This window comes from Pygoscelis adeliae, unplaced genomic scaffold, assembly GCF_000699105.1.
Source record: "Pygoscelis adeliae isolate BGI_AS28 unplaced genomic scaffold, ASM69910v1 Scaffold597, whole genome shotgun sequence".
In the NCBI taxonomy this organism is placed as follows: domain Eukaryota; kingdom Metazoa; phylum Chordata; class Aves; order Sphenisciformes; family Spheniscidae; genus Pygoscelis; species Pygoscelis adeliae.
The window spans coordinates 206,886-226,861 of record NW_008825148.1 but is presented as its reverse complement, the minus strand read 5'-3'; the positions used below and the strand labels follow the sequence as shown (position 1 = coordinate 226,861).

The 19,976-nt window shown below is 60.8% G+C and overlaps 1 protein-coding gene across 1 annotated transcript in view; it reads right to left on the bottom strand.

Annotated features, from left to right (window-relative positions):
* Positions 1-19,976, bottom strand: part of ANK1 (ankyrin 1, erythrocytic) — a 42,241-nt gene that overhangs the window by 3,675 nt on the left and 18,590 nt on the right. Inside the window, 37 exon segments of the mRNA XM_009328292.1 lie at positions 699-820; positions 1,127-1,294; positions 1,568-1,651; positions 2,987-3,245; positions 3,895-4,447; positions 6,131-6,277; positions 6,467-6,598; positions 7,197-7,271; positions 7,533-7,617; positions 7,835-7,954; positions 8,042-8,167; positions 8,351-8,579; positions 9,075-9,171; positions 9,360-9,564; positions 9,691-9,902; positions 10,081-10,235; positions 10,655-10,879; positions 10,968-11,065; positions 11,353-11,431; positions 11,721-11,823; positions 12,738-12,761; positions 13,160-13,232; positions 13,428-13,520; positions 13,625-13,723; positions 14,044-14,142; positions 14,548-14,646; positions 14,873-15,070; positions 16,187-16,285; positions 16,375-16,473; positions 16,649-16,846; positions 17,037-17,135; positions 17,392-17,490; positions 17,875-17,973; positions 18,057-18,254; positions 18,820-18,918; positions 19,272-19,370; positions 19,960-19,976. The exon segment at positions 19,960-19,976 is cut by the window's right edge and continues 31 nt beyond it. Of these exon segments, the coding sequence (XP_009326567.1) occupies positions 722-820; positions 1,127-1,294; positions 1,568-1,651; positions 2,987-3,245; positions 3,895-4,447; positions 6,131-6,277; positions 6,467-6,598; positions 7,197-7,271; positions 7,533-7,617; positions 7,835-7,954; positions 8,042-8,167; positions 8,351-8,579; positions 9,075-9,171; positions 9,360-9,564; positions 9,691-9,902; positions 10,081-10,235; positions 10,655-10,879; positions 10,968-11,065; positions 11,353-11,431; positions 11,721-11,823; positions 12,738-12,761; positions 13,160-13,232; positions 13,428-13,520; positions 13,625-13,723; positions 14,044-14,142; positions 14,548-14,646; positions 14,873-15,070; positions 16,187-16,285; positions 16,375-16,473; positions 16,649-16,846; positions 17,037-17,135; positions 17,392-17,490; positions 17,875-17,973; positions 18,057-18,254; positions 18,820-18,918; positions 19,272-19,370; positions 19,960-19,976 (5,042 nt within the window). The 3' untranslated portion in view covers positions 699-721.

Here is a 19,976-nt window from a genome sequence, read left to right as displayed (position 1 = left end):
GGCGGGGGGGGCCAGCCGCTTGCATCTCCCAGCAGGAGTGCTGCGAGCACAGGCAGCAGGCCATGGCCCAGCAGAACTGTGACACCCCTCATCTGGCTCACGGCTCTGCCGGTGCCTGGCTGCACCCCGTGGGAAGGGAAGGCAGGGGCACCAGGCTCCAAGGGCTGGTCTCATCTGCCACAAGGCTGCACAGTTTGTGCTCGTGGATGAAGGGGACAGCTCTACTCAGACCTCATGCAAATGTTATCCACTCCCTGGAGTAGTTTTGGACAAAGACCATCCCTCTGCTGTAGTCCAGCATAACCAGGAGTAACAACCCCGTCGCCCTGTCACTGGGGACCATTACCCCGAGTACCCAGGACGCTGTTGACTGCAGTAGCAGCTCCTGGTGCTGTGGCTGCAGCGGAGTGCTGAGCGCAGAGGCTGACCCAGCACCAGCACCTGGCTGGAGCACTGCTGCACAGCAGGGCACCCCGTGCCCATTGCACCCAGGCCCTGGGCCCAGGAGCGGGTTAGCAGCAGGGGCACGCCGCTGCCCACCCTCAGCATTTTGCTGCAGCACAGAAACCCCTCTCTGCAGCCCGAGAGCTGGACACAGCCCTGTTACACTTTCCCCAGGAGGATGTGCACGACCAGCAGCTCAGTGCAGGCAGCAACATGGGGAGCTGGGATAGAAGGAAGAGCAAAGGTGGGGTTACCTCAAAAGAGGCCATTTGAGGGGTCACTGCTTCCCCCTTTTCAGGCTGGCTCGTTTCACTACCTGAGCCCCCATCCTGCCCCTGGAGACCTCCGGTTTCGGGACACGCACTCGCACCTCCTCCTGAGGAAGCCGCAGGGGCAGGAAGCAGGACATCACCCAGGTGAACAGACAGACATACAGAAGAGGACAGGAGAGGGAAAAGCAGAGTCAGTTGGCAGAAGACACCGAGCAAGACGACTGGTGCAGCGGGCAAGAGCTGCCCCTGGAAGCCTTAGAGGGGAAACAGGAGAGGAGAGCAGGGCAGAAGAAAGGATAGAGGATGGCAGAGCCCCAAAGCCCGTGAATCCTGCAGAAGCAGTGCTGGCCCCGGGCAGGGTGCCTGCAGGGCAGGGTGCCTGCAAGGCAGGGCTATAAGTCACACTGTACCTTGGCCCCCAGACCGTCCCGGTGCAGGATGGAGTATTTCATGAAGTGATCGTCCTCAGCCTCCAGGTCTTGGGGCTCCTGCAGGGAGCCCTCCAGAATCAGCTCCTCCTGCTCCTGCCTGTCATCTGTGTCACAAGGGCCCAGCTGACGCACCACCTTCCGGACGACCTGTGGAGGCCCGCACAGCTGGGCATCACAGCTAGCCCCCAGGCACCATGCCTCCCTCCTCGCCCAGTCTGGCCCTGAACCACACGTGGCGTGCAGCCTCTGTCCCATGCACAGGATCTGGCCAGAGAAGTGCCATGACTGTAAGCAAAGATGGTGGGACGCGGGTGCCCTGCATGGGCCCCTGGGCTGCAGGGAGGAGCAGGGCAGCCGGGCAGAGGGGAGAGGAGAAAGGTTGCGCATGGCCTTGCCTGCACCATGCCCTCGAACACTCACCTTCTTGGTGATGATATTGCCTTGATCATCTGTGAACTGCTCCTCAGTCACCTGCTCTCCAGGGAGATGAAGGACTTCGTTCCCCTGCAGTGACAGGAGGGACATCAGGGCATTTTAGGGGGTGAGGGGAGCCCCTTTGGAGGCAGAACAGTATACTTAACATGCACCTCACAGCCTCTGTCTCCCACCCTGACCCATCCCTTCACTGCTCTCCTCTGCATCTGCCCTTGGGCTGGTCTCTCAGCTCCCTGCTCATTACCTTCACAAGGACGCGCCGGCGGATGACCCTGGTGGAGAGAGCCTCCTCATCATCCGCCAGCCCCTGGCTCTCCCCGAGCTCCTTGTCCAGCTCACGGTGGGCGTGTTTGAGCAGGAAGCGGACAGAGCCCCTGACGATGTGCATGACGTTCTGGCAGCTGACCAGGAAGAAGGCCAGCAGCACCAGGGCGATCAGCAACTGGGCCAGGAAAGCCCACATCCTGCCTCAGCGCGCGCAGCTCCACACATGCCCTGCGGGTCTGAGCCTGCTGCTCAGAGCCCAGCCATGCTATCCGGCTGGTACGGGCAAAGCCCCCGGGGCAGGAGCAGCCCTGCGGGTCTGCAGCCTGCCCGGTGCAGTGCCCTGGCTCTGTGGAAAGACTGCTGTAACCCTAGCTGCTGCAGCTCAGCTGGCTGTGGGCGGCGAGAAGGGAGTGCGCAGATGGGGTGTCCTTTGCATTCACAGCTTCTGTCAAAGTCATGGCGGGGGCGGGGGGGGGCCAGGACTGCGACAGCACCATCCGTCCCCAGCCAGGCGGTAACCGGGACAGCCCTGTCCCCCTTCTCCATCAGCTTGCCAACAATCTGTCTTCCTGGCTGTGGTGGGAGGGCAGTATACAGTCCTCTGTCACAGGACAAATGAAGCCCCGGGCAGGAGACAGGGGTTCGGGGTGTCACTGGAATCGCACATGACTCAGGAGACATGCACTGCAGAGCTGAGCAACCACCTCCGAGCATGGCTGTGCTGCTGGGATGGCTGTATGTGCCCTGGCTGGGGAAAGACACTTGCCCTCACCTTGTACCTGCCGGCTCCATGTGGCTGTGGCAGGATGCCCACCACCCAGCCTGGCCCCCAGACCAGCTCTATTTCTGGCTCCAGCAGGCTGTTGGGCTGGCAGCCACAGCAGATATACTCAATAAGGAAGCAGGCAGAGAGGCTGGCTGGGTTATAAATGGAGAGCAAGAGCTCAGGTATCAAGCACAGCAGGCTATTCTGGGCTGAGTGGCACCTCCAGGGGCAGAGGACAGGAAATGTGCCAGGAGACTTGTGCCTCCGCTAGCACCCAGTCTGCCCAGCTGGCCTTGCAGCAGGCTCAGGAAAGGGCTGTCCATAGGGTCTCCACCTCCTGCGGGGCCAGGTCCCCCTGCTCTTACCCTCACCTGCCCAAAGAAGCAGCTGTCTGCCTCCTCCTGCCAGCTGCCTGTGGGGTGCTGGGGCTGCCAGTCGCTGTCCTCTGTGGAGCTGACCCGCATCAGCTCCACGGCTGGCACCAGGACCTGCTCTTGCTCCTGGCCTTGTGCCCCGGAGGCCATGGTGTGCGTCGGGAGCAGCCTTCGGGTGACCCCCTCCTGCCAGGAGCCCGCTGTCAGGTCCTGTAGGCAGGAGATAAAGGAGCCTTCTGCATTCCAGTCCCTCAGCCTGGGCACCGGAGAGGGACAGGGACAGGGAGAGAGAGACAGAGAGAGAGAGGCAGTCAGCTTTGCCATGGAGTGCTACACCCTGAGTATCAGCCTACCTCCGGCAGGCATGCCGGCACAGCCTGTACCCCACCAGGCGCTGGGCTCCCCGGCTCACAGCACTGCCGGGCACCCGGCACAAGCAGCACAAAATGCAGATGCACAAAGGGCACAGGCCTCCTCCCTGCCACGCTCCCTGCCCACCACACAGCCTCGCAGCCTGGCTGCGACAGTCTAAGGCAATGCTGTGGAGCATCACTGGGCTCTGCCAGGGACGTCACGGAACCAGTGCCACTGGGAACACGGGAGGATGCAGCCCAGGCTGAGATGGCTCTGGTAAGCACAACCTACATGCAGAGCCTGGCTGTCTGCCTGGGGTCCCTCCCAGGTACTCTGCAAGGAGCCCCCCCAGAGCATCTCCAGAGAGGTGCAAGGCACTCGGCCCAAGTCACTGCTCTGTCTGCCAGGGATGCCCAGGGTCCAGAGCTGGAGACCAGCAGAGAAGCAAGCAAAGCTGGGAGATTATTGCAGCTGGCCCAGCACAGGGCAATAGCTGGCGAAGCAGTTCTGCTCCCCTCCCACCACCACCACGGCACCCCAGGCCACAGTACCTGTCTGCACTCTTCTCCACGACGTGGCTAATGGTAGGTGATGCCGTGATCCTGGCTTGCACCTTCTGCTGAACTGAAACAAAAGAGACTTCACTCTCCAAGTCCTGCTCCCTGGTCCCTGGCTGGCGACCACCGGCTGGCATCTTCCCCTCTGGCCTCTGCCCCTCCTCCTGCTCTAGAAGGTCAATCAGGCCATTCATGGCATCTGAGTCCACTGTGTCATCCTCAACCAGGTCCATAGAGCCCATGTGGTCTGGGCCATGTGCATCTGCTAGAAGCTGCCCCGGGAACCGGCCTTCGCTTGTGGCGTCCGAGTCCTCGGCCTTGCTGCACTCCAGAGAGGAGTCCTCAGCAGTCACCAGCGAGGGGGTGAGCCCCGAGGACCACACCTGCATGTCGGACATCTCCATCAGGGCGTCCTGCTCGGTGGCAGCCATGGGGATAGCATCCATGATGGCCACCTCATTCCAGTACTGGTCGGCACGCAGTGGGGATGGCAGCGTGTAATGCAGGGAGGCAGGGGACAGCAGCTCGTCCTGCAGCGAAGCGTAACCTATATGGGCAGACAGAGGCGACATCTCCAGCAGCCATCTCACGCACGCACAAGCACAGTGGGGCGAGAAGGGAAACAGGCTCCGGGAGGGTGCCTGCCCCAAGGACAGCAGCGGTCATGCCACAGACCCCAGTGGCTGGGCTGAGTAGGGCTGCGCTCACAGAGCTGCTGCCTTTGCATGGTCCCTGTAAATGCTGCCATGCCTCCCTTCGAGTCCTGGGGTTGGTTCAGGCAGGTCCTGGGGCTGCCCACTCCCTGCGGGGAGGACTGGCCTGAGGTCCACACGATGCCCCATCCACACTGCAGGACACAGCACCCTCTTTGCTACCCTGCTCCTTCAGCCCCTGGGTCCCTGCCCACAGCCCCCATCCAGCATCAGCTGGCTGATGGTCAGCCTGGAGTTCAGGTGGCCAAGTCTGGCAGGCACTGACTCCCAAAGTCAACCCCTCACTGCAGCACAGAGGAGCAGGCTGGAAGTAGTACCATGAGCAGGGAAGAATGGCCCTGGTACATGTCATGCAACCCCAAGGCCCTGTGGGAGGCAGCCAGGGCCCTACAGGGCCCTGTTGGTGTCTCTGGGGCTACATGACAAGCAGTTGTCGTGTCCTCATCACCCAGGGCCATGTGCACAGCCTAGGCACACCGATACAGACTACAGCCAAGCCAGGCACTCCCACCCACACAGGTGGCTTTGCTCAGACTTTTTCAGCTCTGAGCCACTAGCCCCTTTCCTACCCCGGAGATCAGCAGAGAATGCATTCTGCTCCCCAGGCAGCCAGAGATTGCTAGTCACAGCCGAGGCATGGGGGACAGCTGGGACTCCCAGCACAGAAAGGGCACCTCTCCCCTGTGCAGGTGCCTGGCTGGGGGCAAGCAGTGCAGGGCGAGCGAGGGAATGAGCGCAGGGTAGCGCAGGAGGAGAAGGCCTGGGTGGCCACCTGCAAGCACAACAGCCATGAGAGGGGCAGTCCCCAGTGACATGCAGTTGCTGGAGCAGGACGTGGCTCCCAGAGGGCTCAGCTGAGGTGGACACAGTGGGAGACAGGCAGTGGAGGAAGATGACAGAAGGAGAGGCCAGGATGAGCTCAGAGGAGAGAGGTGACAAGAAGTGACCCACAGGAGTGTCCGCACCTGATGGCACTAGGTGGCATGTTTGAGAGAGCAGAACAAGGGGAGAGACAGAGAGGGACAGAGCGATGAGCCAATGCTGCACGGGCAGCGCCACAGTGCAGGGCTGCAGCAGCACAAAGCCCTGTCCCTGCCTGGTGTGCCGGCTCCCTGACAGCGCGCACTGCAGCTGACCCCAGCTGTGTGCCTGCACCCAGGCATGCTCCGCCTGGGACCCAGCCTGGGCACACCACCACAGCCAGAGAGCCAGGACTCTGTGAGCTCCCTGGCCACCGCTCAGCTCGCACAGCCAGAGGCACCTCTCACTGGCATATCGGGATAAGGAACGTGTGTCCACCCCACCTAGAGAGCTTCTGAGAAGGCAGTATGGCATGGCCAAGCTTCCTGCAGCGTAAGCCCCAGTGAAGAGGCCGTGTCTGTCGGCAACGCCTTGTGCCCACTGAGCTCCCAGCAGGCCACTGGCACCCTGGTCAGGCAAGGTATCAGCCCCAATCTGTCTGCATGGACTCTGCCTCCGGGGCTCTCCTGCAGTCCCTGCCAGAAGCCAGAACTCACCATTCATCTGGGACGGCGAGAGAGAGTAATCTCTGTCCGTGTAGCGCCAGCTGCCCTTCAGGCTGCGGCTTTGCCGGCCAGAGCCCTCCAGCGTGTTGACAATCTCGCTGCGGTCGATGTTCCTCAGCGCCGTGTACAGACTCTCAACTGCAGGGGGAAGCCAGTGTCAGCAAACTGGTCACTAGGGGAACACAGCCACGCCCCAGACACCCTCCAGGCAGGCAGGTGTGCATGAACTGGCTGTGTAGAGCCAGTGACCCCTGAGCATGCACATGCTGCTCTGCGCAGCCAGCCCTGCCACCTTCACGCCTATAACAGGGCACCGCAGATACTCACTCTTGACACTCTTGCCCTCGCGGCTGACCCAGAGGTTGAGTAAGGCTATGCTTTGCTCCAGCAGGGAGTTGGGGTTCTCCACACGTATCCTGTTGATGTCATCCACCCCAAACTGCAGCTCACGTGCCAGCTCTGGGGGAGACACCACATCTCAGCATCACACCATCTGGTGCCCACCACCAGCTCCCGAGCCAAAAAGGCTAGGGATGTTGTGAAGGGCTCAGCCAGACCCAGCACAGAGTCCCCCCACATCACATACAACTGAACACAGCAGAATATGCAGGAGCAGGAGCTGGGACAGGGCAGAGGTTGAAGCCCCTCTGCACAGGCTGGCTGTGACTAGCGTAGTAGTGTCTCATGCTAAGGAAGAAGCACGGGTGCTGCCATTGGGTGTGTGGCTGCAACAACAGCGCTGGGCCTCCATGAACAGCAGCAATACATACAACTCGGAACAAAACTCTAGCTTGGTATCTGTGCGTGTGTGTGTGAATGCATGCACAGCTGCAACAAGGTTTATTTCAGTGCCACGGTATGCTCACAGTTTAGCAGAAGTGCTGGGAGGCAAGGCCAGCCTGCCAGAGGAGCTAGTGCAGACTGCATGCATACCAACTGCATCAGGGCCCAGCTCCCTGGGCAGTGTAAAGCATATTCACTCCACCCTGCAGCATGTTTCCAGCCTTCCTAAGTATCAGCTTTCCGAGGAGTGTTGTGCCGTCAGGTGCGGACTCACCGGCCCAGCTGAGGCCCAGCTGTTCTGCTATGTCAACCATCTTCTGGTCTGCCTTGTCCGTGCTGCTCAGAGAGCCTGGAGGAGAAGAGGGAGTCACAACTTCAGCTGTGCAATGGCCCTGCAGCGGCGTGGGGAGGGGAAAGGGGTGCTGGGGGTGGGGGTCTTGCAGCCCCGCAGGCATGGCACTGCCCTGCAGGCAGGACCAAGGAAACCCTCATGGAAAGGGAAGCTGCCACGAGCGCAAGTATGACAGGGTCAGCCCAGCCTTTCCACCGGGCTTGGGCACGCCAAGCACAGGTGGTGAGTGGGCTTGAACAGTCCCAGCAGGCTGCGTACCGAAACTGGTCTCGCTTAGGATGCTGTATCGCTCCCGCAGAGACAACGGCGTCAGTGTCCTCCTCCGCTCCTCACTGCCGCTTCCCTGTGAGAGTGGGGACAAACCAAGGGGTCACCAGCTTGAAAAGAGGGCAGCAGCTCTGCCCTGGCACCAAGCTTCTCCCACAGCCCCAGAGCGGCATGGCATGGCCATGTGGAGCAGCTGAGGAAGAAAGACTGACAGCGAGAGCTGTCTCCTGCACCTGGGGGAGGGATGGGCCCCTGCCGTCCCCTCCCAGAGGTGCCAGAGACCCAGCACTGACCTTGGTGCAGGGTGGTATGCTGATGTTCAGGTGGCAGAGCACATGCTGAAGGTCCTCGTATTTCATGGCCTTACGCAAGAAAGACAGGGAGCCACTGGCTTCCCGGCTGCTGTCCCGAACCTGGGCACCAAGAGCCCGGTTAGGTGGCCTGGCACAGGGCAGGTGCAGGGGCCCCAACTGCAGCCCAGCCTTGCACTCTGCCATTACCTTGATGGGGATGGCGAGACGATTCTCCCGGAAGGACTGGAAGAGGAAGGTGCGGGGCTGAGTGGCCTTCTTGACAGGCACCAGGTTCCCTGAGAGCTCGACATGCAAAGGCATCCCCTCTACCACCTGGCAGGGAGCAGAAAACAGGCTCAGACCCTGTGCAGAGCTGTTTCTCCTGCCCCTGGACAGGGCAGATAACCCCAGCTCTCCTCCCTGGGCCAGGGCCAGGCCCCTCCACTGGCATCAGTCTCCCCTCGCTTGGGCAGCCCTCTCCCTGCTGCCCCCCTACACATGCTGCTGGGGACAAACCTCAATGTCCCTGCTGCGGGCCACCTCAGTGAAGTTTTCATGCTGCTCCAAAGTCTTGTCAACCTTGTCATCAGTCATGCAGTAGCAGCGCAGCCGGCCTTCCCGTGCATCGTTCATCTTGGCAAACACCACGAATTTGGCCATGTAGGGCACAGCTGTCAGCTCCTTGTACAGCATTGTGGCAAAGTGCACGGCCTCAGCTGTGCGCGGGCAGTCGGCCAGCCAGAACCTGCAGGAGGGCTGGGTCAGGGCTCTGCTGGGCAGGTTCCCCAGTGGCACCAGGAGAGCTGCCCCTCCCCAACAGCAAACTGCACCACAAGGGGTGCCGCAAGAGCTCTGGGTACAGGAGCAGCCCCATTTGTGATGGGGACCCACCCAAGCACAAAGAATGGCCCCTTCCCTCTGCACACCCAGTTGTTGTGTTTCCTGATGCATGCTGAGGCAGCATGGGGGTCTCAAGACTGGAGGCAACTGCCCTGCATGTGGCAATGGGGCAGCACCACAATAAGCACAGGGGCAGGAGGCTCCTCCTGGTACAGGCTGCACCCCAAGAGGGCCCGAGGAGCAGCAGATGTCCCCAGATCATAGAATCATAGAACCATTAAGGTTGGAAGAGACCTCTAAGATCATCGAGTCCAACCGTCAACCCAACACCACCATGCCCACTAAACCATGTCCCTAAGCGCCTCTTTTCAAGAGGAACACGTGCTCACCCAGGACTCACCTGGCAGACACATTGGTGGTAAAGTTAGCACACTCGTTTTCATAGACCAGCTTTGTGGTGCCTGTTATGTCTTCCCACTGGGCTTGGGCTGTCCCTCCTGCAGCAGAAAGCAAGGGTGAGCACACTGCCTTTCCATAAGCCTGGGGGCTGCATCCCCCAAGGCATTTGCTCTCTCCACCTCCGTGACCTGTCCTTAACTCCCAGCAGCTGCATCCCACTGAGGCGGCCCAGCCCATCCCCACCAGAGAGCATGCTCGCCTGCGCGGCAGGGGTTGGCAGCCTCACCAATCACACTGCAGAGCAGGCGCAGGCTGGTGGTGTCACCCTCGCCACTGTCTCGGGGATTGTCCTTCCAGGATGGTGGCAGTGGGATGCGGAGGCCAATGGGGCGGTGGAACTTTCTCCGGCGCGGCTCCACCGTGATGATGGGGCTGAAGGTCGCCTGGTTCCCCAGCAGCTTAGTCACCAGCTCGTCGGGCACGGGCTGCGCCTGCAGGCAGCACAACCACAGGCATCAGGGCCGGTTTCCTCTGGGCTGGGGCACAGCCTGGGCCTGATGTCTACCCCTGCCTGCAGAAGCCCAGCTGGGTCCTCAGCCAGGCTCTCTGGGGCTCACCTGCAGGGCCAGCCTCACTCTCTTGGTGACAGCGGTGTCTGGGAAGGTGGCCTGTACCATGGGCACCAGCGTGCTTTTCAAACACCCTCCCTCAGGGCCAATCAGATCACAGTCCTGGCAAATCCGGGACATGACCACGAAGTAGAGAGGGAAGTCGGTGGTGATGATGCGGCAGACCCTCCTCTTCTCCAGCTCCTCCAGGCTCTCCAGCTCTGCAAAGGCAGCACAGCCATCAATGCTCACACACCAAGACCGTGGCTGTCACCCACCACCCCCTCCGAGCTGCACCAACCATGCCATGTTCAGCCCCATCCCACCACCCAGCCCAGCCACAGCCCTGCCTGTGGGGAGCCACATGGTGCCAAGCCCTTGCCTGCCTGGCACTCTCACCCTCATCCATGCCATTGAGCAGCTGGTCCATGTAGCTCTCCTCATAGCGATTGCGGTGCTCCTTCCAGACAGAGCCATTCTCACTGCGCAACACCACCAGCTCGCGGTCTCCGCGCCCATACGAGGCAAAGTGTGGGATCTCCACAATGACGGGGCTGCAGACAGCAGAGGAAGGGTGCTTGTACCCACGCGCTGCCACTGAGACCCACAGGCAGCAAGGTGGCCCTGGGCAGAGCACCTGCCCATGCTGTACAGCTGCCAGAGGAGGAAGGCAGGACTGCTCACACCCCTCTCTCTGCGAAACGGGGCTCTGCGCCCAGCGGGACCATGCTGGTCAGGGCTTTTCCTACCACAGCATAGCCACTGCTCCGTTATGCTGGAACGACCCACCCCAGAAACATGGTACGCCTGGCTGGAGGTGGGATCTCTCCTGCACCAGACCCCCAGAGGCAGAGATGGGCAGAGTTCTTGCCCCAGCTGGCAGAGACTCCAGAGGAGCCCGGATCTGTCCCCAGTCCTGAGGGACAGCCCCAGTGTGGGCAGCCCCATCTGCTCTGTTCCCAGCTGTGCTCACCTGAGGAACTGCGCGCTGGCGGGCCCCAGGGCGATGATTCGGCTGGCCAGACCCTCCTCCTCAGCCAGCGGTGGGGGTGCAGGCAGCTTTTGGGGCTTCACCAGGCGGCAGGTGATGCGGGTTGGTGCGGCACAGGCGCGGGGCGGGATGACCACGCGCAGTCCATGGTGCCGGCTGCCCCGCATGGAGCCGCCACGGGCATCGACCATGAAGCTCACAAGGAACCTGGAGCGGGCAGAGGCATGGGCAGGTGGGCACCTTGCAGCTGGCTCACGCGCAGAGCATACGTGTGCCACACGGGCTGGGCACTCACCCTGTGTGCACGGGGCTGGCCACTGGGCTGATGTTATCCGAGGTCTCAGTGGCTGGGCAGCTGGGGATCAGGGAGTCCTCATCGAACTCCTTGGAGGGCTGGGTAAGGCAGGGAAGAGCCCCCATGGGCACAGGGTCCTATTTGGGGGTGCTGAGCCTGCCCATTCCTCCACAGTCTCACAACCCTCCCTGGGCAGTTCCATACCACCGGGTCCATCCCCACCACCCACACCATGTTTTGGCTCTGTGGTGATGGGGGGGCTCCCCCCGGCAGGGAATGCCTGGAGGGGCTGTGGCAGGCTGTGTCTCATGCTCACCTCCTGTGGGGACACTGAGGGTGCATGCAGCAGGCTGACTTGCTCAGCTTCTGTCTCCACAGGTCCTACCTGCTCAGTCTCCTCCGCTCTGGTCACCACAGTCTCAGGTGGGACGCAGGGGACCTGCAGGACAGCTGGAGACTCCGCCCTGGCAGAAGAGGGCAGTGACAGCCACTGAAGTGGCAAGCCTGGGCTCCTCAGCCCCCCAGCCGTCCCCAGGGAGTCCCGGGGTTGCTGGATGAAGGCAAACTCAGCAGCAGACCCATGTCCTGGTGCAGGAACACCATCAACTAGCTTTGCCTGCTATGCTAGCTGGTAGGGGCTCAGTGATCCATTCCTTGCCCAGAGCTGTCCCTGCCCCACTGGCATCCCAGCCCAGCACCAGGCTGGCCCCGTGCCTTGTACCCACTCCCTCCCCACCATCCAGTGCCTCTTACGTTTGCTCCAGTGTTGTCGTGGTGACAAACTCCAGCATCTCCCTCTTGCCCTCCTGGTCCCTGGGATCGGGTGTCCTGGGCTTTGGTGGGATCAGCTCCTCCTCTGAAACAGAGAGCTGGCTCAGCACGCAGCGAGGCAGAAGGACAAGGGAGCACAGACGTCCAGCCCTTGCCCCCATCCCTCCTCAGGGCTGGAGCCAGGGCCCATCTCTGCTCCCACTGCTGGCCACACACACTCGTCCCCTGAGTCTCAGCCAGCCACGGGGTGGCTTTGCCCTCTGCCAGATGGGGTCTGCCGGTAAGGCCAAGGCCTGTGCTGTGGGTCAGTGGGACAGGAGCTGTGGTAGCTGTCAGGAGCCTCAGCTGCTAGCCAACCCCTTTCCCACAGCACCAAGCACAGAGCAGAGCCTGCCGAGAACACCCTGCCGTTGGATGCTGGGGACAGGAGTGTAGGCAGGGCTGGGGACGCAGGAAGGATGCCCTAACACTGCCAAGTGTATCCACGCACCCCCTTGGAGGCACAAGCCCAGTCAGCACCGCCTGCTGGCCCAATTAATGCCTGCTGAGTTCACCAGGGTTCAGCTCTTGCCAGTGCCCTATGAGAAGGAGTCCAACACCTCCCAAAGCAGGGAGAGAGCCCCAGTGATGAGGAGGGGACTGTAGCAGCACGGAGACCCTTGAGCACTCAGGTTCATCCCTGCCCTGGCCAGGACAGCACGGGGCAGCTGTGGAGGGGCACCGGAGTTTGTCACAGAACCAGGCTCTTCCGCCTACTGGGGACAGGGCCTGGGGCTGACAGGGAGCCAGGGCTCCCCCCCAGTGAGGGGACGGCCCCATTCATGCAGTCACACCACAGCAAGCAGCACGGACACAGATGGGCAGGGCGGGATGGCAGGGCCTGCACTGGATAGCACCAGCCCAGCAGCAAGGCTCAGCAGATGGATGTGGCGTGCGGATGGTTAGTGGCCATGGGGTGAAATGGGCCATTGAGCTGGGGCAGGGGGACACATTTCATACCCATTACTGTGACATGAGCAGTGCCTGCAAAGTAAGAAGAGGCAAAGGTGAGGTCTTGGTGGGAGGGAGCAGGAGCGGACCAGCTGCAGCCAGGCTGGGAGCTGGTACCACCCCGTGGAGCAGGGCACGGTGGGGGCTCTGCATGCCCAAGGGCTCTCTGCACACTGTCCCTGGGGCATGGGACCACTGAGAGGTCCAGGCATATCCCTCCTGCATAGTGTAGGAAAGCACCCAAGCCAGGAGGTGCCACCCGAGAAGTCTGGTGGGCTCCCCTTGTCCTCTCCGCAAGACCACCGTGGGGCCACACAACTCCCCCACCCCGGCCAGCAGAAACGCCAGTGCCCGTCCCCAGGGCTGCTGCCTGTCACACTGGCTCAGCTGGCAGATCTCTGGGACGGTGAGATCCAGCTCCGGCCCCTCACCTTCATCCTCTGACACATCCAGAATCTCGTCTATGGTCTCCGGGAAGCTCATGCGGTGCTTGTCACCAACTGACTGCGGGAGCAGAGCGGAGTCAGAGGAGGCCAGCCCTTTGCTGCACAGCCACCTGCAGCCCCCTCCTCACGCCCGGGCTAGGCACCCAGCTGTCAGTGCTGGCCCTGCCCAGCTGCGCTCAGCAGACCTTTGCCTGGCTGATCCCAGCCCCAGCCCTCCTCCACAGGGTCCTGGTCACAGTCCCCAGGGGCTCACCGGGATGTCAGTTTCCTCTGTGACAATCTTGAGCACATCTGTGACAGAAATGTAGCCAAGCCGCTTTGCGATGGCCAGGGGAGTGGTGCCGTTCTGCGCAAGGAGGAAGGACTGGGTCAGCAACAGCCACAGGGAAGCCCGGGCAGGCACCTGAGCTTGCCAGGGGGTAAAGAGGTGCAAGCCAGCGCCGTACTCACTGTGCTGATCTCATTGGGGGAGGCACCATGCTTCAGCAGCAGTGTCACAACGTCTGTGTGGCCCTGCTGCGCCGCTTGGTGCAGAGGGGTGTAGCCCAGCTGCAGGGGAGGACAGAGGGTGCTGCCATCAGTTCTGGGAGTCTGCTGCCCCAGAAATGCCCCCGGGCCTCACACTGTGCTTCACGCCTGGAGCATGAGGGCAGCTCCCTCCTTTCCAGGGTAAGCAAAGGGCTCTGCAGAACCCAGCACTTGCCCAGGGCTGTAGCTAGACTACAGCAGCTTCCAGCCATGGAGACAGGAGGGCTTGGAGCAATGTGGGGGCAGAAGTGGAAGCAGGGAGGGAGGCTAAGCCTTCCCCATCAACCTGCATGCTGTTGCCCAGTGCAGAAGGGTCCTTGGAGCACAGGACATTTCTGTACCTTAGTCTTGGCATTGACACCAGCCTGGTGCTGCAGCAAAAACTTCACCAGCTTGATGTTCCCATAGTGGCTGGCCACATGCAGCGGGGTATAGCCCATCTGAAAGACAAGATCAGGTCTCAGCCTGCCCTCAGTGGTGCTTCCTGCCCTTCTGACTTGAGTATGCTCATCCCATGGGCAAGCCCCCATGGATGAAGGATGGGGCACGCGTGTGGGTGCTGCCTGAGAGCCCAGGACCAGGGCAGAAGGCATACTGCAGACCACACCACGTTGTGCCTGGGAGTACAGGGGTGAGCTGTGGGAGCAGGCAAGAATCATCCCTCCAGGGAGGTAGGGGGAAGAGGAGGAATAGTCCCCAAGACACAGACAAGATGGTAAGGATGCCTGCGTGAGGGGAGACTCTTGCACAAAGAAGAAGAAAAACAATGCTCCTCCTGGAGCAGGCCTAGAGGTAGTTCCCCCCACATGTTTTTCACCACAACCATGGTCAATGCACTACTTTACCCTGGTCGTTGCATCCACTGTGACTCCGTGTTTCACCAGAACATCAGCAACTAGCACATGCCCCTCTTGGGCCACGAGATGGAGAGGAGTCAGGCCACTCTGCAAACAGAGGAGATCTCAGCACAGTGGCAATGCCATCACTGCAGCTCTACTGGCAGAGACTCTAAGTCAGGTCTCCAACCTGCCAAATTGACTGACACTGCCTTTGGCCAGTGCACTGCTGCCCGAATGCAGGCAGGCAGTGGGGCCTGGACTACCACCCTGTCTGCTACTCCCTGCCAGGGTGTTCGCCTCCAGCCTGGCAGGACACACCGGGACAACTTACCTTGTTGCCTAGGTCACCGTTGGCTTGTTTGGAGAAAAGCAGTGCCACCATGTCCGCATGCCCCTCCTGGGAAGCCAGGTGTAGGGGGGTGACTCCCTGCACAGACTCCGCATTTGCAGAAGCCCCATATTGCAGCAAGCTGCTGGCCACCTCCATCTGGTTCTGCTTGGCAGCAATGTGCAGGGGGGTGTACCCGTTCTGCAGGGAGAGAGGCTCGTTGCAGTGCTCAGCCCCTGCCGAGCAGACCAGCAGGGACGGAAGGTGCCACCTTGGCTCTCCAGGCCAGGCCTGCCCTTCCTAGTCACCGCCAGAGCTCCAGGGATGCAGGCTCACACCCGAACCATCTCCCTGGCAGCAACTAGCCCTGATACTGAGGTCAAATCCCACTCTTCCAGCCAAGTCCGCACAGGGGTTTCAAAGACCACCTGCTTCAGGTGCAACTGGTATTGGCTGTCCTGAATTTTTCCACACATTAATTTCTACAGCAGTATTCAGCCACCTGGAGCTGTGAGAGGCCAGGGCAGACAGACACCTCCTAGAACGTGTCTGGCTGAGGTGTGGAGCAAAACTCGCAACATGCAGGATTAGTATTCAGGCAGAAACTGCAGGGCCTTGAGCACTGCCTTTGCTGCCATGCTGCAGGAGCAAAGCAGCTGGCAGACACCCTCTGCCCAGGGTGACGCACAGGCTGTCAGTGACGCAGATCAACGGAGGATTGGCGCCAGTACCGGCTGCTCCTGATGCCTGCCCAGCAAGTCTGCCGACAGCCTGCGCAGGAGGGGAGAGGGGAGTGCCAGATGGGGAGGGCCGGCACCAGCAGCCACTTGTCTGTTCTGAGGATGCAGCTTCTGCAAACAATGTGGAAACCAAGGCTGCTGGTCTGCTCTTTGGGGGGGATGTTCCCCATGCTCAGGCAGAGTGGGGCAACTCTCACAAGCTCATGGGTTTTCTGAGTCACTGCTTCATAGCTGCATGCAAACATTCGTGTGTGGTTTCCCAAACTGCCAGACTGCAGCACTGCTCAGCAGGGCTTGCCATGGAAACACATCCCCAAGCAACAGCCACAACGCTGCCAGCAGGGACTATCCCTTGCATAGCCTGTCTGCTGGAACAGGATGACCGCCCGGCACCCCTGCCTGCCCCACGTGCTGGTGCAAGGCACAGGCAGGCGTGAGCGGCAGGCGTGGAGAGTGGCTGGTGGTGAATGGTCCCTTGTACACTCCCTGAGTGTCAGGGTTGAGGGGCAATGCTGGCCCCAGGCTGGCATGCACTGGACACACGACACATCCCCAAGGACACCCAGTCCAGCCTTACCCAGGCTGAGCTGTGTGTGGAGCTCCCCTTGGGAAGCAGCAGCTTGACGATCTCCATGTTGTTGTGGTGCACAGCCACATGCAGTGGGGTCAGGCCGTTCTGGGGAGAGGGAGAGGGCACAGACAGGTGAGACAGAGCCTCTCCCCGTACCACACCACTCCTCCCACTGCCACAGGAGCAGCACTCACCTTCCCTGCTGCATTGGGGTGAGCATCATGTGCCAACAGCTGCTCTGCCACATCCACCTTCCCATACTTGGCTGCAACGTGGAGAGGGGTAAATCCTTTCTGAGGAGAAAGGCAGCCCATCACAGGGTGTACAGTGATGAGAGGGAGAGCACTGGCGCATGCTGCGGCACAGGAGGAGGCTGCCCCTCTTGTGACAGGGACACTGTGCCACCAGCCTGCCTAGCTTTGGCCCAGCCGGGTCACGCCTTCAGCGGCAGTGGCCACAGCAGCCTACCTTGGTCATGCAGGTCTGTGAGGCCCCCTTCTCTAGCAGGGCCAGGGCTGTGTCCACATGCCCCTCTCTGGCAGTGATGTGCAGGGGCGTGTGCCCCGCTGTTGTGGCCAGGTTGGGGTTGGCGTTGTTCTCCAGCAGGAGTCTGACCATGCCCGTGTGGCCGATGCGTGCAGCACAGTGCAGAGGAGTCTGGTCATCCTGCGAGGAAGGCAGAGAAGCTGTTTTGGCAGATCTGGACCAGTCCCTTGCTTGCCATGCTGAAGGGGCCCTGGCCCTGCTCCTGCTGTTGCACAGCCCCTGTCAGGCCAGGCTCTGGGCAAGCAAGAGCAAAGAAACCAGCACCGGCTGCTCCCAGAGCTGGACTGTCACACAGGTTCTCTGTACCTACCTTGGCCTTGGCGTTGGCTTTGGCTTGGTTCTGCAGCAGGTACTTTGCCACATCCATGTGTCCAGCTCTGGCTGCCATGTGTAGGGGTGTCTCCACTTTCTGCACCAAGGACAGGATAAAGTGGTGAGGCCATAGGAGGGGCATATGCCTTCCTGCAGTTGTTCCTCTGGTCTGAGAACAGGAGAGCAGTGCCCACAACCTCTTCTGGTCCCTACCAATTCCTCCTGCCAGCACAAAGTTGAGGGACACCAGGGATTGCTCAGGAGAGCAGAGAGAGCAGGACTTGGGCAATCCCCACCTCCTGCTGGACCCCACCATGCTGAGTTCCCACAGCCCCAGCCAGGGTGGGACTCACCACATTGGACACATTAGGAGAGGCTCCACGCTGCAGCAGGGTCTTGACGATGGGCAGGTGCCCCATGAAGGCGGCCACATGCAGGGGGGTCAGGCCAGACTGTGGAGAGAAAGGGTCCAGGAACCAAGATGGGGGCTGATGGCCTTACCAACATCTCTTCCTGCCCCCTCCTCCCCCTCCTCGGGGCATGCTCCAGCACAGAGGCAAACTCTGGGTCCCCAGCCTGGCCCCAGCAGCCTGGCAGGTGAGCTGAGGGGAACACAGAGAGCTGCTGCCTCCCCTGCAGTCCCGCTGCCCTGTAGGGAGCAGGCTGTGGGGAGGTGCTGCTAGGCTCAACAGATCTTGAGCTGCAAAGAGCTCTAAGCCACAATAAAGAAGGTGCCTGGGGACCAGCAGAGGCAACAGGGCCATCATCCCCTGCAGCACTGCCTGCTCTGCACAGACAGCAGCAGGAGAGCTGGGGCTGGGCTGCAGCCCACCTACCTCCGTGACGGCATCGATGGAGGCACCAGTCTTCAGTAGCAGCTCCATCACCCGGATGTGGTTCTTCTTGCAGGCGATATGAAGGGGTGTGAAACCATTCTGCAGACGGACAGATGGACAGTCATTTGCGAAAACACTCTCCCTCTCCCCCGTCCCAGCCCTGCTTGCCCCTCCTCACTCACCAGGGCTCGGGAGTTGGGCTTGGCCCCCTTCTCCACCAGCAGCTTGGCCACCCGGTGGTGCCCGCAGTGCGCAGCCACATGCAGTGGCGTTAGGTGGTCCAGGGTGATGTCGTCGATCTCAGCACTGTACTGCAGGAGCAGGCGCACGCAGTCCAGGTGGTCACCCTGCGCTGCCATGTGGATCGGCGACAAGCCATTCTGCGACCACAGAGCAGAGCCTCAGGGCTGGGCCAGGAAGGGGACCAGGCATTCCGCCCAGCCCCTGCCTCGCTCCCCTGGCCACAGCTCTGGGGCAGAAGATGTGTCATGTTCCCCAGGGTGCTACCAGAGAGGAGTCCCAAAATCCCTCACCGAGACTTACAGGGGAGCAATGCTGAGCAGAGGGCAGGGCCTGAAGAGCTGCTGCCATGGGGCAGGCTATCCTCAGGCTGGTCCTTTTGAAGTATGGTGTATATATATATAGTATATAGTATATATAGTCTATATATACACTATAGTATATATAGTATAGTATATATAGTGTGTGTGTATATATATATAGTATACCTTCTCAGGGCTGGTCCCTTTGAAGTATGCAGCCCTCAGGCAAAGGGCTTCAGCTAGGGCCAAGGAGGAGGTCAGGAAGCTCCTTGCAACTTTGCAGGCCAAAAACTCAGCCCCAGCCCAGCCATGGGTGGCACCCAGCAATTGTGCACAGCTTGTTATCCCCCTGTGCTGCCCTGGCCCTGGCACCAAGCACAAGCCCACAGAGTCCCATGGGTACCTTGGTTTTGGCTTGAATGGGAGCCCCATGGTCCAGCAGGATCTCTGCAATTCGCACATGTCCATTGCGAGCTGCACAGTGGAGAGGGGTCAGCTCATCCTGGGGAGAGAGAAGGGTTCAAGGGCTTAGCATGAGCAAGAAAGGGCAGGGATCCCCTCAGGCAGGAGAATAACAGGGACTTTGGACTTCTTTGCAAAATAAGGCAAAACTGAGCCTGCCCTCAGCCCTCAGGGCACACCCACTGTAGCCATGCAGCCTCCTCTTACCTCTACATGCACCAGCAAAAAACCTGGTCCATCCCCTTAGTGCACCAGGGACCTTCCCTCGCACACCCAGCAAGACGTTCACAGGGTATGCACTATACAGTGCAGCACGGCAGTGCTCCCTGGACGCAAGGAGCTCAGAGAGGGAGACGACCCATGTACTTGCTGGTGATTCAGAAGCGGTCTCACCTTGGTCCTTGTCTCTATCTGGGCTCCACGGTCCAGCAGCAGCCGTACCATGATGATGTTGCCCCGGCGGGAAGCTATGTGCAGGGGAGTGATCCCATTCTGACAGAAGGAACAGCAGTCTGTTAGAGGGCGCAACCCCTTCTCTTTCCCCCGTGGGGCTGCAAGGAGGCATGGGGCAAACAAAGGACAGAGGGCAGGGGAGAGCTAGATCCCTGCCCAGGGACAGCACAGGGGAACAGCTTGTTTCACAGGGCTGGGAGAGAGGGTGAGCACCTGCTCCTGCCTCCAGCTAAAGGCTGTGGACAGAAGCTGCACAGAGCTCGTGGGAAAGCACCAGCTCACAGATTTGGCTGCACCCATGGGACTGGAAGAGGCACGCCAACTGCAGGGGCTATAAGCTCTGCCCTGCAGCAACAGCACCAGCTTTCCCTCAGCCTGGACACAAGGTCCCAAGAGCTTCCAGGGATGCACAGCTGCAACTGACAGAGGGGAGACATAGTAGAAAAGGCCCACACTGGTTATTAATGGCAACTCCCCAGACATGCATTACTGTGCTACCTTCTGCATGGTCCCACTTCACCAGCGTACCCCGACAGCTGCTGCTGCACCTACATGGAAAGGAGGCACAGCATCCTCCTCTGGTGCTGGAGCAGTAGCGGTCCTAGCAGCCTTCCCACTTTGCACTCACCTGGGGTGTGAAGTTGA